The sequence below is a fragment of the Myotis brandtii genome, unplaced genomic scaffold (assembly GCF_000412655.1).
Source record: "Myotis brandtii unplaced genomic scaffold, ASM41265v1 scaffold358, whole genome shotgun sequence".
NCBI classification, from domain to species: Eukaryota; Metazoa; Chordata; class Mammalia; order Chiroptera; family Vespertilionidae; genus Myotis; species Myotis brandtii.
Genome location: NW_005363772.1, coordinates 4,678,302 through 4,696,397, shown reverse-complemented (window position 1 = coordinate 4,696,397; position 18,096 = coordinate 4,678,302). Strand labels below are relative to the sequence as shown.

Sequence of the window (18,096 nt, the reverse complement as noted above, 5' to 3'; positions counted from 1 at the left end):
GTGTCACCCAGAGCATCTGATAAAGTGGGTACACACTAGGTTAAAACTTTCCAAACTTTCTCAGTTAATGGCTCCATCGCTGCCTGAGTAATGTTTTATGATGGCCTGTAAGCCAAAACAAATACCTAATTTTCCCATTTATTAATTAATTGGATCATAATGTAGCAGCTATTTATGATATACAAAAATTGAAAGAAAAAGACTTTTATTTAATCCTCAACCACAGTTACTTATTCATGAATTTATCTACATCCGGCATTGCACAACTTCTTAAATCTTGGCATAAAACTGGACAATAACAATCTTATTTCCTGTTCCACAGTGACATTTGTATGGTATTTGCTCTTTATCACAACAATCCCTAGACCAAACCCTGATTCACTATGATATAAGAAAAAGCAAAATAAGACAAATTAGTATGGACAAGATAGTAGTTTACCTGGTTTCCATGAGATCTCAAGTATTCCTGTGTTGCCCTCTAATACTAAAATACCTACAGCACCTCTGAGAGTTCACTGCAGCATCACAGGGCACCTTGATGCAGGTTGGAAACCACCGCCTTAGGTAATCACAGTGATCATTCATTCACTCATGGTTTAGTGTGCATGACACTATACTGGGTGTTAAAATTACAAAGTGATTAAAAAGGTAGTAATAATAATGGGATCAACAACAGCAGTGGACATCTCAGCAACAACACATCCTATGTTCCAGGAATTATACTAAGTAAGTTAAATAAAGTTATGCCAGATTATAAGCTTGTTAATGATACTTACAATTAAAGATTCTGTCAACTAACAGAGATCTGTGTGAAAGACATAGTATATTTAAGCAAAATATAAAGAGTATTAAAAATATATACATAAGCAATCATGTTTGGTGTTTAAAGCTAACAAAATAGTTATGTGTATTTTTGGTTAATTCTCAGAATCATTTTGAGAGGCAGGCATACTCTGAGGTTTAAAGCAGTCAAGCTATTTAACTAATGTTATATGTTTTAAAAGTGGCAATATTTTAAATGTATTTTAAAGTGATTTTATAGTAATTATTCCTGAAAGAGAATGTTCAGCAATTAAATGATAACAATGGTAGATTTTTAGAATGTTAGTAACTGAGGGTATATCTGTGGAGGTTGATATTGCCATGTACCGATAATGACAGGAACAGGGATACTTAAAGTGAAAAAATGACAGCGGAAATTATATTGTCTACACATACATTCTTCAGTCTCCCACCTAATCCATTTTTCACTATCCTGTATAGAAATGATATACTTTTTGCTAGAGAACTTGTGATTTGATAGCTTCATATAGCACTGAGTTAACATTTTTCACCTGCTTTTTCTAATCTGTCCCTTTTCATCCAAACCACATGGCTAAGAAGTAAAAAGTATCACTTTGGGAAGAGGAATCGATGCTGGGGAGGCACCATTAAATGTCTAAAACAGCCCCGTTCTGATTTGGAAAAGCCTCTCTGGAAACATGGTGCGCAGAGGCGACCGTGCTCTCCCATGGGACCAGTGCCAGGCAGGGCACCACTTCACTGCGACCTGGAAGGACCGCCGGGACTCATGTAGCCACTCGGACTTCAGAGTCACCCATACCAGCTTTTCAAAGTAAAGATGCGTCTGAAGCTGGCCGATTACTTTCTACATATTTCATTAAGAAACAATAATAATCATGTCAGTTTGGCACCCAATAAAAAATACTTTTTTATAAAGGGATCATAACACAGAACACTATTTTTGCACACCCAACTTTTGTTGAAATGTTCCATTTCAAAGCAACCAAAACTCTAAAAGAGTCAAACTGTATTGTTATAGATCAAGTCTATTTTTAAAAGATTAATCTGTCTCAATAAAACAGTGCTGATCTCACACCATTTTATAATCTATTGTGGTTTGATCAAGACTCAGTTCCTACTTTTAAGGTGCCGATAATCTAGTGGAAGAGACACAAGCAGATCCTTTAAATATAATATGGCTGGGCAGTGATACGATATATACTGAATACCAAAGAAGAAAGAACAGGTGATTTAATCTGAGAAGCAGAATATAAATTTTCTGGATTAAAAATTGCTAAATTATTAAATAAGAGTGGGTTTTTCAAGTTAGGAAAGACATGTCATCCTAGGCTGAAGGAACAGTATGACTAAAAGTCCAACAACCTGAAACAGCATGGTATTGTGCCCGCAGTGTGGTACTAAAAGCATGAAATGTGAAACAGGGTGACAGAAGATGAGCTGGAGTGGTGGGACCAGGCCACTGAAAGATTTATATCTCATCCTCTGAAAGATGTACAGGTCATGCTACGTAGCTTGAATGTTATCCTATCGGCTACAGGGCAGCACTGGAGAGTTTAAAGTAGGAAAACGACATTCATTTTTTTTTTTATTCTAAATTGAAAGAGGACAAAATTGGAAGCAAAGAAGTCAATGTAGGAGGCCAAGGTAAGCAATAAGAACCATAATTAAGACCATGATAGCTGGTAGGAAGGAAGTGTATATGTTTAAGAATTATTTAACAAGTAAAATGGGAAGGTTTTAATGATTAAAAAGGTATGAGAATGGGGATGAGAGAGAGAGAGAGTCTAGGAGAAATTCTAGTTCTCTGGACTGGATAACTTGGCAGACGATGTCTCATCTAATGAAATGAGGAATTTAACAGAAGGACAAAGTCTTAAGAGATGAAAAGGTAAGTTGATGTACTATTTGCTCTCTTGTCCCTAGATAGAATACTTTTGGTAATTAAAATGTAATTATAATTTTTCCTATAATTAACTAGGTTACTATAAAAATTTCATAAATACAAATTTAAAACAAACCAATGAATCAAAACTAAATAAGTCAATACAGAAAAATTATTTCAGTGTTGTGAAACTATCTGGCCTGCTAAGCTAAAATAGAAATGCTATTTCCTTTATAAAAAGAAGGGCCAGGTAGCAATACTAAATTTCTTAAAGAAAATATAACCACTGATTGTAATGTCTGTGGCTTTGGGGGAAAACATAACCCCAAATTACAGTGGCTGTGGTTATAAACTATTATGAAGAACATTCAACGTCAGAAATAGTTTGTCTTGTATGCACTGGCGTCCTTTTACAGGACTTTTCTAGAACAGCAAAATTAATTACTCTCTTCTTTTTGTCCATGTTGGTGTCAATAACAAGTGTACTTTCCTTTCTTTAACAAAGATTTTCAAGGCACACAGAATTAACCTAATATGATAATCATGTAAGTCAGAATCAAACATTCTACTTGATATCTCAGAAAAAACATAAAAATCTATAATCAACACTATGACTTAGTCTTACTTTATGAGCAAAGCTAGACAAAATCATCTTTCAAATAAATTCGAAGCTATATGTGACACATTCTTAAGTACTGCATTTTCTGTCATAGTTTAATGTTTATCTCATCAGTTAAGGACACTATCAACATAGAGAGGCTGTTTTATTTTCCTTACTTCTCAGGAGTAATTTTACTTGCTTAAGTTTACACTGATTGCTTTTTGCTTTGCCATATTCTATCCTTTCCTAATTTCTAGTGTGACTTGGTGGCTTAAGATGCAAGTTGCTACTAATTACAAGGTTTACTTCCAGAATTATTTTTATTAAAGAAACATCTGAGTGCTGTGAAGTGACTTAAATCTTAGAATTCAAAAACAAGAGCTTCCAGGCTTTTCTAAATCAGCCCCTTCATTAAGTCTGCAGCCGTTTGTCGTTTCCTGGACAGTAGTAGCTCTTCAGGCTGTATGGCTCCCAACTAGCTGTCCAAGAACTAGAGGTCATGATGAATATTGGCCTCTGTAACTAGACAGGAGGTGGGCAGAAGGTGGCAGAAGCTACTGTTTACGCTGGTGACACTGAGCCTCCTAGAAAAGGCGCATGAAGCCCTGGCCTCTCAATCTTGGACAATAGTGTGATACAGAAAGCACCAATAACATTAATACTTCCACTTTCATCTGAAATACTACACCTGTTAGTGTGAGAGATTATTTCCACTATTATACAGTTAATCTCAAATGGCCATATTTTTTCTAGATAGAAGATGGCCACATTCCATAAAAAAATTTCATGTAGAGGTCTGTCCAGAAATTATTCTTCTTTTTATTTGTCTTTACATACCATTTTCTCAATCCCAAATTTTAATCTCCAGCTCTAACAAATCACCTGAACTCCAGAACCATATTTTTAACTGCCTACTCAACATTTCCTCATTCTAGGATTGATAGGGACCTCTAATTTAATATGAACAAATTGGATTTTTTTGTGCCCCAGAAACTTGACCCTTCTTCACCATAGTAAATGAAGTCACCTTTTGAAATCACCATCTATCCAATAATTTATTCTGGTAGGCATTTGTTTTTAAAAAACAGCTTTATGAAAATATTATTTGCATGTAATAAAATTCATCACTATGAAATAGATATTTTGATAAGCTTTGTCAAAAATCACCAAAACAATTATAATTAAAAAATTTCCATCACCTTCAAAGTTTCCCCCACCCTTCCCAGGCAACAACTGATTTCTTTCCCCTCAAATTAGTTTTGCCTTCTCCAGAATTTCACATAAACAGAATCATGTAGCATGCAAATTTTTTTGAGTCTGGCTTCTTTCCTAACTTCCTTATCTAAACAAGTCCCCTATCACCCATTCTCAGCTAAACACATAATCCTGATTTTTTTCTTCACAACCTATATCATTATACGGTATTACCTTATTTATTAGTGGGTTTTTTACTTGAATATAAGCTCCAGGAGTGCCTACGGACCTTGTCTATCTTGTTAGATGCTATACATCAAAATCTTCCAACAGTTGTCAACAGTGCCAACACATGGTAGATGCTTAATAAAAATTACTCAGTGAAAAAAAAAATTAAAATAACCCGTTCAAGTTTTTCCTATTGAAATTATACATTAAAGGATCAATAAGCTGAATTCATATTTTATTCTAAGATGAGAACATTGGGAGGGAGAATAGCGTAGTGGCGAGCTGCAAGGCCTCTGGAGTAAGGCTGCCTGATTTTGGATCCAAACTGTTGCCTTTTCCAAAGTTATTATAGCCTCGAGCAAGTTACATAATCTTCCTAAGCTTTAATTTCCGATCCTGTAAAAATAGTTTCTGCCTCATAAGGTGGTTGTGAGGATTAAATGAGATCAAACATATAAAACAATTAGAAAGTGCCTGGTACTTAGAAATAAATTAATGAGAGCCAACACTGTTACAATTATTGTCAACCCTACCACCACCAGCACCAGCACTACAACTACAATTTTCTTAGTATTTTTCTATAGCCAAAACTGAAGAACAAATTCCATAAAAATAGCTTTGTAGCAAATAGCCTGAAATATTTGTCTAGAATAAAGCCAAGTAAATGAAACTTGAACATGAAGAACTATTATTACTTTCTTTATTGATATAAGTGATAACATTCTGTCAATTTTTGTAATGTCTAATATTCCAGGTATTTTCCTGAAAGGAGTAACAAGGATGTGAACAATGAGACTGACAGTTAAAATCCTCAAGGGTATGAACAAGTTCAAGAGGCAGGATTTCAGAATCCCATCACTAGTAGTCCCTGGGTAAAGTATATTTACAGATTTTATCTCTGGTCCTGCAATTTAGTTAATTGGCATTATTTAATTAATGTGATTTTTTACAAAGCAATTTGTAATACTTTATTCCTTTTTTAAATTTCCTTTTCTAGGGAATTAATGCAATCAATGGATGAAGTGATGTCTATGAATGTCCATAAATTGGTGATTTCCTAAAAAGTCAATATTAAAATGTTAATGCAGTGGTTCCCATACTTGGGAGTTGATATGAATTTTCTTCCTATCAAAGGTGTTCCTCTAGAAAAAAATCATATATAGATAAAATCTAGGAATATACATATTGTGATTTGTTCTATAATAAGCATACTCTTTATGATAATCAACCTATCTAACTTCTCACCTACCTATTTATTATAACTTTAAATTTTTTTAACTATATTTTTATTGATTTCAGAGAGGAAGGGAGAGGGAGAGAGAGATAGAAACATCAATGATGAGAATCATTGATTGCCTGCCTCCTGCATGCCCCACACTGGGGATTGAGCCCACAACCTGAGTATGTGCCCTTGACTGGAACCAATCCTGGGACCCTTCAGTCCACAGGCCGACACTCTATACACTGAGCCAAACAAGCTAGGGCTAACATTACATTTTTAATGTAGTTGCAGTGACTAAACATAAATTTGGATTGTGGTTTTTTTTAAAAGTAGAGTAAAAAGGCAAGGTTAAAAGTATAAGAAGATAAAAAATACAGTCATATTAAGAATTATTTGTTTACCAAAGGCAAAATTATTATTAATACTGATATGTCCACTAAGTTGATTTCAAGTAAGATAAAATATTAGTAAGAATACTACATTTTGAGAAAAATAAGAAAAAATATTCACAAAGAATTCATTTTACTAACCTGACTAATTTTTCTTTGTTCTTGTATAGCTTTTTGAATTGCCTGAGATACTTCTTCTTGATCTTTTGCATGCTCAGTCTTCCATAATTCCCTTTCCTCAGCATGGACTTTTTCCAAAGTTTTTCTTTCTTCTTCTATGGCTTTTGAAACTGCATCCTTCATTGCTTCTTTCTCAAGCTTCAAAACAAACAATGACCAAAACAAAAAGAATTGAAAGGATGACTGCACAATAATTCTTTGAATAAGACAGACTTGGATTAACCTAAAAAACACTCAACTTCATTTTGATTCCACATGGTTTAGTTCTGACACTGTTGTTTTTATGCATATTTAATAATTTCTGAAAAATAAAATCAATTATTTTTGTACAAATAATAAACTTATTTCCTTGGCATTTCTAAATGCCAAAGAAACCAAGCCTTAGCTTAAAGGGCAGTGGTTAAACTATTTAGTCTTAGGATCTTTTTACATTCTTAAAATTTATTAAAGACTTCAAAGAGCTCTTATTTATGTTGGTTATACATATTAAGATTTACCACATTAGAAATTTAAACCAAGACAAAATTAAAATGTGTATTGATTAATTAATTTAAAACTAATGACTATATTTTATAAAAAATAACTATATTTTCTAAAATTAAAAAGTGAAAGGAATGTATGTAAACCTCCTTAATATCTGACTTAATAGAAGGTATCTAGATTCTAATATCTTCTTCTGTATGGATCTGTAATGATATTATTTGGTTGAAGTATATTAAAAAGAAGAAACCCAATCTCACACACATAGGTAGTAGAGAAGGGAGAAATATTTAGTAGCCAGGTCAGGTCACTGTAGATATTCTCGATGATTCCACAATTAAGTAGTAGTTCTTAAAAGTTAGTTGCAGCAAAGAAAATCAAATCATGTCAAATTTTTGTACTCTTACATTACAATCCTTTCTAGAACTTTGAATGAATCCGTTATCTATGCATGATTTTAAAGATACTTTTTACTTGGGAAACATTGAATGAATGAGTTATGCATCTCCTCCAGATGTTGATAAATTTCATTAAATCATTCCTAAAAAGTCACATTTGTTAATCCCACTGTCAATTTCATCAGAAAAGTTTTAGGTATTAGAAAGCAGATAGAAATTTTCCAAAATTCTAATATTTGCTCCAAAGCTTGAATTTTATCATTAGCAATAAAAACTCTTAGTTTTTTTCTTAATGTGCTGGGCTCACTCCACCTTTTCAGAGTAAATGTCTGCCAAAAAGCAATGTAACTATAACACTAGTTACTCAGTAAAATGCAGTCCACCCTCCAACAATGCCTACACTTCAGCTGCAACACAAACAACTTCACAAGAATTTTCCTCAAGAAAACCATCCTACTTTTATGCAGTAAAGTCCAGGGAATTCCTACCCTAGTCCCTGTTGCTTCCAGTTCATGACCATTTTGACAAAAGTTATGGAAGTTGACGGTTACCATTTTCTGAACTTCTATTTTACTCCACTATTCTTCTCTTAAACAACTCTTACTATGCTCACCAGTATCTTCCATGTTGTTTAATCCAAATGATATTTTTTGTTTTAATCCTTATTTTTGTTGACTTCAAAGCAACATTTTACACAGTTGCTTATTCCTATTTTCTTGAAGCCCTCTCTTTTCTTGGTTTGCACAACAGCATGAAGTTTATATTTCCCCTATTAATCTGGCTGAGTCTTTTTAGTTTTTTGTAACTTCTTCCTTTCTCTGGATTTTAAATATTGTTGTTCTTTTAGGGCTCAGACCTTAGACTACCTTTATGTTACACTCTCCTGAGAAGTGATTATATATGACAGCAATTTCCATGGCTACCATTACCATCTATCTACTGAAAAACAAAACCATTATTAGTATCTTTAGGTCACTCCTTTCTCCTGAGTTATAAATGACAGGTAGATTTAGTCATCTACTTGACTTTGTCATCTGAATATATCACAGGCATTTTAAACTCCATACCAAAGAAATAGCATTATTTTCCATGTTGCTGTTGAATCAATATTCAGAGAGTTTACAGCTTGCTCACCTCTTATATCATCCAGACAAAACATGTAAGTTGATTCCACCTTCTACTTCTAGAATTTTCCTTTCTAAGCTACTACTACTACTCTATTTCTGCCATTCACTATATCTACCCAGACTTCTGATGCACTCAATTATTTCTCTGCTTCTAGCCTTTGTCTCCAATTTCCCAAAAGTTAATGTCAATTACCATTATGTCACACCAATATTAAAAATGTCCATGTGTCTACTCTTACCTATGGAATAAAATTCAAACTTAAAATTCCAAATGCAAGCCTTCCTTCAACTCATTTCAAAGTGATTTATTTGTTAAAAACTCCTATGACATGGAAATACTGTCTATACACTCATAATAATTTAACACATTACTCCTTGTCTTATTGGTAAATGAATAATATTTTTTCTGTCCTGATGTAAGTTCTTTAAGAAAAAGAGAAAATCATAGTCACCCTTGAACTTCCATCTTGGCATAGTTATCCTATATAATAAAAGCCTAAGATGCTAAGTGTCTGGTCGTCTATTCAACCAATCAAAGCGTAATATGCTAATGATATGCTAAGGCCGCTCAACTGCTTGCTATGACATGCACTGACCACCAAGGGGCAGAGAGTCGACTGGTGGACCAATTGCTATGACATGCACTGACTATCAGGGGGTAAATGCTCCGATTGGTAGGTTAGCTTGCTGCTGGGGTCCAGCCATTTGGGACTGAGCTAGACAGGCCAGACATGCCCTGGAGCCCTTCCGCGGTCCCTCCCTGCCTGGCCAAACTCCTGTGTCCCTCCCCAGCTCTGATCGTGCACCAATGGGGTCCCTCGGCTTAGCCTGCGCCCTCTCGCAGTCCGGGACCCCTTGGGGGATGTCAGAGAGCCGGTATTGGGCCAATCCCGCTCAACGCAGGAGCTTCCCCCGGTTGTCAGTGCGCTCCCACAGGGGGAGCGCTGCCTAGCCAGAAGCCGGGCTCACAGCTGGCGAGCACAGCAGCGGTGGTGGGAGCCTCTCCCACCTTCATGGTTGCGCTAAGGATGTCCAACTGCCAGCTTAGGCCCGCTCCCCATGGGGAGTCAGCAGTTAGACATCCCCCAAGGGCTCCCAGACTGTGAGAGGGCGCACACTGGGCTGAGGGACACCCACCCTGTGCATGAATTTCGTGCACCGGGCCTCTAGTTTACATATAAGAGACATTTGTTTAGTAAATTTAAATGCAAATCTCAAAAGTCAGTATTATATATGTATTTGAAGGTATATATATTTAATATCTATGAATCATTACTGAGATTAGCTATTTCAAAATCGGCTTTAAAAATCACATATCTTGATAAATAATTAAATGCATATATACACATATAAATACACACTCACATGTATTACTTGTATGATACCCACTAAATACCAAGTGGAAATCAGTGTCCACTGATTTTTAAAAAATTTTTAAATTCTTTTAATAATTAATTATTAATCTAAATGGAAAGCATTTCAGCATCATCATAATATTGTATAATGTGAATTTAATAAGAATATGAGTGTAGTATCCTAGCATGAAAAGAAAAATAAGAAAGAAAAACAATCATTTTTGTTTTTCTGGGATAAAATATTTTACAAAAGTAGATTAATTGTACCATTAATTAACTGTTTTTTAATTCCACTTACAAAAAAAAACACACCATTATTATGGATGTGTTAATACCAGGCAAATAAGTGATAAATACAATTTTCATATGAGAATAAAAATTTCAAATCTAGGCTTTGATGTGGAGGTAAACATAACAACAAACAGAACAAATACAATTTATTGGAATTAGACTATATAATAAACTTCTCAGGTGGAAATACCTTTGCAGCAGATACTAATGAGTCTTTATTTCTTTGTCTTTCTTCCTCCAAACATTTTTCCAATATTTCCTATAAATGATAAAACAGATATTAAATGTATTATTTGAAGTAACAGAGCACATTCTTTTCCCACTCTGAGCAAAGTTAAAGCATTACCTTCTGTTCTTGAGATTGCTGTACCAAAGCTTCCTTTATTTTTTCTTTTAACAGATCCTTCTCTGTATCTAGCATTTCAAGGAGCCTCTGATGCTACAAGGAAAGATAAATGGATTATGTTTATACTCTGAGATCTATAATCTCTGAACAAGGAGGACAGCTGGTGGAATTCATTTGCCCAAAATACTGTATTTAACTACAGATTCAAAAGATGAATCTAGGGAAACAATCAATATTATGTGATAGCTAATGTTAAAGCACACAGAGTTCATGTATTTACTTTTATTCCAATGTACTAGTGAAAAAAACACTCAGAAGCATCAGCCAGTAATAATAAACTAAGCACTTAGATTTTGAATGGAGTTTTCTTATGGGGAAACACAACAAAAGAAAATATATTCCTATTCTCATGGATTTCTCTTTCATTTACAAAGGGCAAATAATATATTTTCTCAGATTTATAATGCTATTTATATAGAAGTTTCCTTTAAATAGAATTAATTCTGATACCCAATATTTAAAACCAGATCTATGTCTTTCAAAATAGTTCTGATTTAAAACTGGTAACCTCTAATCGTTTTTGTCTCTATGAATTTGACTATTCAAGATATTTCATATACATAAAATCAAACAGTAGTTGTCCTTTGTAACTGGCTTATTTCACTTAGCGTACTGTTTTCAAGATTCATCCAACTTGTAGTATGTATCTAAAGACCATTCCTTTTTATGGTTAAATAATATTCTATTATATGTATATGCCACATTTATCTGTTCATCTGCTGATGGACACTTGGTTTGTTTCCACCTTTTGGCTATCGTGAATAATACCACTGTGAACATTCACATACAAATATCTACTGGAATCCCTGTTTTCAATTCTTTGGATATAAATCTAGGAATAGGACTGCTGGGTCATATAATAACTCTCTTTAACCTTTTGAGAAACCACCAAACTGTTTTCTATAGCTGCTGTACCATTTTACATTCCCATGAACAATGTGAAAGAGCTCCAAATCTCTCTCTATCCTCTACAATATTTGTTACTTTTTTGCTTTTTAAAAAATAGTCATTTTAGTAGTTGTGAAACTGTATTTCATTATGGTTTTATTTCCCTAATGATTAAGCAAGTTAAACATCTTCATAAATGCTAACTTCTACTTCTGACACTAACTACTACTACTCCATTAAACTATAACTAGTATTATCTTCACAAAAAGAAAAATGATTAGAACTCTTTTTGCGGCCTTAAAAAGGAACTATAGTCGAAAGTGCACTGGATTTGAGGTTTGTTCACTGTCTGAGATTCTACCAGAAGTAGGGATGTCTTTCCTCTCTGGGCTAGAGATTATTTTAGTTATTTTACCAAAATAAACTAGAAATTATTAAGTATTAAGAGAGAGCTTGGTCCCCAAAATTTCAGCCTCCCCTCATTCTATCTAAAATAAATTATAGAGATATCTGGAGATTGGCTATATTAGTTCTTCCTTCTGCGTCAATATAGAATTCCTTAATGGTCCAAAAGGTCCAGCACCTGGAAATGGTTCACGTGATTTATGAAGGTATGAGGGATGACTGGTGAATACATTTTTTGTACCTTATTAACTGATCATTCCAAGGTAGGGATGTTCAGAACTGCTTTTGTTACATAGAAGCTGAAATTGAACCAGTGGCAACATCCAATCATAAGACTCTCTTTCAAATATTTATAATATTTAAACAAAGAGAGACTTTCAACAAGATTTGCAGGACATAGACTTACAGCATTTTAAAAATCATCATAAAAATTAATTGAAATCTATACAAGTACATTTCATCCAAGAACAGTGAGAAGTTTGCTACATTTTACTTATCCAAAATATTCTATTGATTGCTTCTTAAAATTATATTGTAATTTTAGTAATTTTTTTAGCTAATGAAAAAACAAATGTAAACTATAAAGTTCTATTAATCTTAAAGAGTACTTAAGGCAAGGGTGTCAAGGACAGTCCTTTGAAATTTAGCCTAAAACAAAAGGCACTCAGAAATAGGTTATTTCTTTTTCCCCCTTTGCAAGAAATTATTCCAAGTGAAAAATGTTTGATGCAAAGTCAAATATAAATATAGAGGTTCTGTGGTTTTTACTGATTCCTGTAAAAAAAAAAAAGAAATATAAAAAAGCTCTTTTTTTCCTGGAATATGAGTCACAGGAGATATTGTAAACAGATTTAATCACAATCACACATGCACAGTTTTTTGTCGATTAGATTTTAGACTAAGCAGTCATGGACGCTCATGCTCAGTTATACAGTTATCCATGTATCACAGGCCCACAAACTTCACTTTACTTTGTATGTGGGGTGTGTGTGTGTGTGTGTGTGTGTGTAGTAGATAGTCTGTAATGCAAACTCAAGAAGCATCTTCTCATACCTTCTATAAATCACAAACATTGAACAAGATCAAGTGATTTGGCAGGATAGTCTTAAAGCACACGCTCAGACATGCCTCCATTTAATACGATTTGAAAGAGGCTACATAAATTTAATAAACATCCTGATATAAAGTAAGTCACAGATATTTCACCCATTCATGGGCCAACATGAATTATTATTTGGAAAGAAAACCTAAAAAAGATAAACTATAAGATTAAATGTACTTGAAGCATTTACCACAAGCCCAATAATATCAATAAACTTTTTAAAGTGAATAAAATAAAACTATAATATAAGCTACACTAGATTTACTTCACCCAAATAGATATATTTATAATAGGCAAGAGAAAATGTAAGCAAATAAGTTAGTCACCCTTTTCAAATAGGCATTTGACTTAAGGGAATGATATAAAGGAAGGAAACAAAATTGGGAGACACATCAGCTTTATTGAAAAGGCAGGGCTAGTTTATACTTCCATAATGAGATTTCTGTATTTGTATAGTGTATATTTTAATAAATGCCAAAGATATGTCACAATCCTGAACTTAAGCAGAAGAGTATTTCTACTTCAATCATTTTCAAGGGAAATAGCTTTTAAAAATGCAACTCAATTCTGCTATTCCATTTGCCTAAGCACAATGCAGTAAATGTATTTCAACATAACAGTATCCTTCAAAAGGTATTTGAAATGGGTACTTGAAATAAATGCCCCATGTATATAAGATAATCCCTTTAGCAAGAAGGAAAAAAAGAGACAGATTTATGCACTTCACGAAAAATGTAACATAATAGTGTAGTACTTTTCAGAAAATAATTTTTAAAATAATATATTTTTTAATTGATTTCAGAGAGGAAGGGAGAGAGAGAGATACAAACATCAGTGATGAGAGAGAACCACTGAACCCACACCAGGAATTGAGCCCACAACGTGGGCAGGCACCCTACCAGGCATCGAACCGTGACCTTCTAGTTCATTGACTGACGTTCAACCACTGCGCCACGCCAGCCAGGCAATAATTTGATGCTATGCTTAACTGTTATAAAAATGTTCCTGGTCCTTGCTTTCTACTCCTAAGAATTTATCATCAGAAAACACTATGTAGAAAGCCCTCCATTTTTCATGCTGGTGGATCTCATAACCTTCACTTTCAAACTTTACACAATAATATCCCTATATCAGTTAGAATAAAACATTTTTCTAAAATCAGTTGACAAAAAAATATTCTAACTTATTGCAGGGTGAGGATCTGGTGGATAAGAAATCAGTTTTAGGAGCAAAACTTTTACTGTTTATATTGTTTCTTATGTTAGAAACACAGATTTGTCTATATATATATGTGCTGATGCAAGTGATAGGAGACATGGGTGTGATAAAATGAATGCAATTATAAGATAGAAATGATTAAACTTGTTGAAAGGAATGGATTATCACAATAATTGGATACTCACTGAACCAAGGACAGTCTATCTAAGGCCTATAATACTGAAATAACTTAACTGAAGGGTCTAACAACAAAGGTAAGGTATAATTACTGATGTCTAATTTTAGCTGCTTAGGAAATGAAAACACAAATTATGTATGTTTATTAATTAGTGTTAGCATATTTTCAAAAAAGCATCAAGTACAAAGGTAGGGGGCTGGATATAATATAAAAGAATAAAACATCATTATGAAGATGTATACAGCAACATTCCTTATAAAAATGCAAAACCCAAAACATTTTCAATGTCCAAAAAGGGGGTACAGTACAATAAACTATGCTGTGTCAACTAAAAGAAGTATCATGTTGTCATTAAAATAAATATAAAAGTATGCATCAATATAGAATTATGTTTATAAAATAAAATTACTTGAAGACATGAAATTAAAGCCATCATCATTAATGTAACTATATATACTATTGCAAGTATACATACATATATGTATAACCATGCGTATTATAACCATATATAATGTTACATATATCTGAATAAATATTGAAAGGGATCACAAAAATAACAATGCTTTATTAGGGAACTGGTGGGTAGAATACTCTTTTTTAAATTTAATAATGTTTTTATAAAAATGCAAAAGTAAAAGTATAGAACAATTTCACTGAAAATGGCAGTAAGAGTATCAGGATTGATCTACAGTGGAAAAATAAGTAAACAGGACAAACACTTGCTTAAAATACTTTAAAATAACTGAATAATTAAACATACTTTTTTTTGGTCCACATTCTAGGAAAAAAAATTAAATTGTTAAAATTAAGAATGTCCCACAAACAATTTACTCTTTTTTGCTAAATATTATAAGTACAGGGAAACACAGGCACAGGGGAAAATTAGGATTATTTTCCTGGGAAAAATATAAATATATTTTCTCAAATCTCATCTATTGGCCTATAGTATAAAATAAGCCATTTGGAACCCAAGACTTTCCATAAACTAACTCTACACTTGATCTTAGCCAAAAGGCCGAGAAACGATCATAAACTAACTCTAACATACCCTTTTAAAATCTAACTTATCTTTGAACTCATTTCACCATATTTTGGCTAACTTATTCTCTTCTATATTTCTTTGCTATGCCACAATGTCCATATTTCTCTAGATATTTAATAGATTCTTCCTATCAAAAATATTTTATGGATCAAAGAAGATTGAATAAAAGCTGTGTATTTTTCATACAGAACCTTTAATAAGCTAGTGAACATTTTCAAGCCCTAGATAGGAATAGAGTATACATGGCTTCTTTAAAGTGTTTCATTATCATGTTTTTCCACAGAAACACCTTTTTAGATTTTAACTCTGAGATGTGGTTTGAGAAGTGGTGCTTTAAACCATTATTATCTTGCCTGGCTGTTTATTTATGAACTGATTTTAGCAATTTTAAATTAATTATGAATGTAATTAATATAAGCTCACTAAAACATTTCTATAATGTTTATATTCTCATAAAACAAAGGGGGATAAATAAAAATGAATTTTATACTTTTCTGGTTACATGACAGGTATATCATGGAAAACCCAGCATAAAAATGTTGGATGGAAAAAACAAAACAGCTCTTTAAATATTGCTGAGGTAGCAAGGAACTTAAATAAACAGACAAAAATGCTGAAAAGCACAAATTCCTAGAGGTAAGCAAACTTTGCATCCAGTAACTGTCCTTAGGAGATCTGAAGAATGCTGAAATATTGGAGTTTTGATTTTTATGGACCATGCTTGCAAAAAGAAATCAAACTCTAGGGGCTGAAAAAGGAAGCTAGTTAAGAGACTCTTGCATAAAACTAAAATGACTGAAAGGCAACACCCTAAGTGGGTGAACTAGAAAAATACCTACCCAGCAAAGAGAATCTAAAAGGGAACTTGTTAAACTAGGTTTTTGTTTTGAGTTTGGAAGGGAGGAGTAGGGGGGAGGTTTCCTGACAATTCATAATCACATGCTGCTACCTCTTTTGTAGGTTTGGGGCCAAAATTCCCATAAACTATGCTTTTCAAGAATTGAAGGACTATCAGAAGCAAAACAATTCTTTTATGGAAGAATAGACCTTAAACCCAAGCACCAAAGACTATCACAATTAAAATTCCAATGAGGGTGATTTCAAAAACATAAAACAAAATATCTGAGGAAACAAGTTACTATGCAGGTGTGCAGAATCAGCCCTTAAAAAAAGCAGACACTAGAACAACTCATACAGTGTATTTGCAAAAAGTACATTTAACAAACTTGTAAAGTGTCAAAAGTATGAGTAAGAGAAAAGACATTATAAAAATAAACGTATACTTGTCAAATAAAATGTGGTAATAAAATGTATATTAATTGAAAATTGAGGCTCCATGCTTGACTTAAACTTCAATTTAGACAAAATAAAAAAAACTATTAACAGAAAGACAGATCTGAAGTGATTATACAAAATGCAGAACACAAAGAATTTAAGAATATGCTACAGAAGAATGAGAAATCATTAAGAAGATTTGACATATTAAATTAATAGTTCTGGAGAAAAATAACAGAGAGAATGAGGTAGAGGTAATTTTCCAAAATGAAGAAACACATATATACTCAGATTTAAAGCCCAATACATAATAAAGAATTAAAAAACACACCAAATAATATTATGGTGAAATAGCATAACTCAAAGCCAAAAGAGATTATATGTCATCAATCATAGAGAAAAGATTGATACCTATAAAAATTGTAATGAGTATTAACCCAGAATTATACATATAGTAAAACTACCTGAGGAATAAATCTATTTTAGTAAAAACAAAAATCAAGAGTTTACCTACAACACACCTTCACTAAAAAACTATTCGTGCCATCCAATAGCACTTTCAATTTTACCTCATTAGATACAGAAAAAGCATTTGACAAAATTCAACACCGTTTCATGATTAAAAACTCAACAACTTGGCTATAAAAAGTATGTATCTCAACATAATAATGGCCATATATGACAAGCCAACTGCTAATATCATATCCAAAGGTGAAATGTTGAAAACTTTTCCTCTAAGATCATGAACAAGACAAAGGTGCCAAAGCTCTCCATTTGTATTTAAAATAGTACTAGAAGATCTAGCCAGAGCAATTAGGCAAGAGCAAGAAACAAAGTCACTCAAATTGTAAATGAAGAAGAACAATTATTAGTGGTTTCAGATAAACATAGAAAATTCCAAAGATTCCATTCAAAAACTGTTAGAACTAATAAATGAATTCAATAAACTTTCAGAATATAAAACAAACATACAAGAATTAGTTGTGCTTCTATACACTAACAAGGAACAAAAGAGAAATGAAGAAAATAATCCCAATTACAACAGCATAAAATATTTAAGAATAAATTTAAACAAGATGATGAAAGAATTGTATACTAAAAACTATGAGGCTCTGATAAAAGAAATGAAAGACAGAAATAAATGGAAAGATACCCTGTGTTCATGAGTTGAATTAATATTCTTAAAATGTTCATAGTACCCAAAACCAGCAAAAGATTTAATGTAATCCCTATAAAAGTTTCAAAAACATTTTTCATAAAAATAGAAGAAACAATACAAAAACTCATATGAAACCACAGAAGACCCTGAACAGTCAAAACAATACTAAGAAAAAAGAACAAAAGTGGAGGTATCACACTTTATAATTTCAACAACAGTAGGGTACTGGTATATAAATGGGTACACAGGCCCATGGAAGGAAGTTAAGAGCC

The 18,096-nt window shown here is 33.0% G+C and overlaps 1 protein-coding gene and 1 long non-coding RNA gene across 5 annotated transcripts in view; one reads left to right on the top strand and one right to left on the bottom strand.

Moving 5' to 3' along the window:
* Nucleotides 1–18,096, bottom strand: part of CCDC91 (coiled-coil domain containing 91) — a 327,053-nt gene that overhangs the window by 72,136 nt on the left and 236,821 nt on the right. For all 4 annotated transcript variants that reach the window (XM_005871845.2, XM_014544292.1, XM_014544291.1 and 1 more), the window contains 3 exons: nucleotides 10,498–10,590; nucleotides 10,342–10,410; nucleotides 6,462–6,638 (listed from right to left, as the gene is read on the bottom strand). In XM_005871845.2, the coding sequence (XP_005871907.1) occupies nucleotides 6,462–6,638; nucleotides 10,342–10,410; nucleotides 10,498–10,590 (339 nt within the window). The remainder of the gene's footprint in view (nucleotides 1–6,461; nucleotides 6,639–10,341; nucleotides 10,411–10,497; nucleotides 10,591–18,096) is intronic.
* Nucleotides 2,645–8,524, top strand: LOC106727076. The gene is made up of 3 exons (XR_001363229.1): nucleotides 2,645–2,692; nucleotides 5,464–5,526; nucleotides 8,428–8,524. It is a non-coding gene; the product is annotated as an uncharacterized LOC106727076 (long non-coding RNA).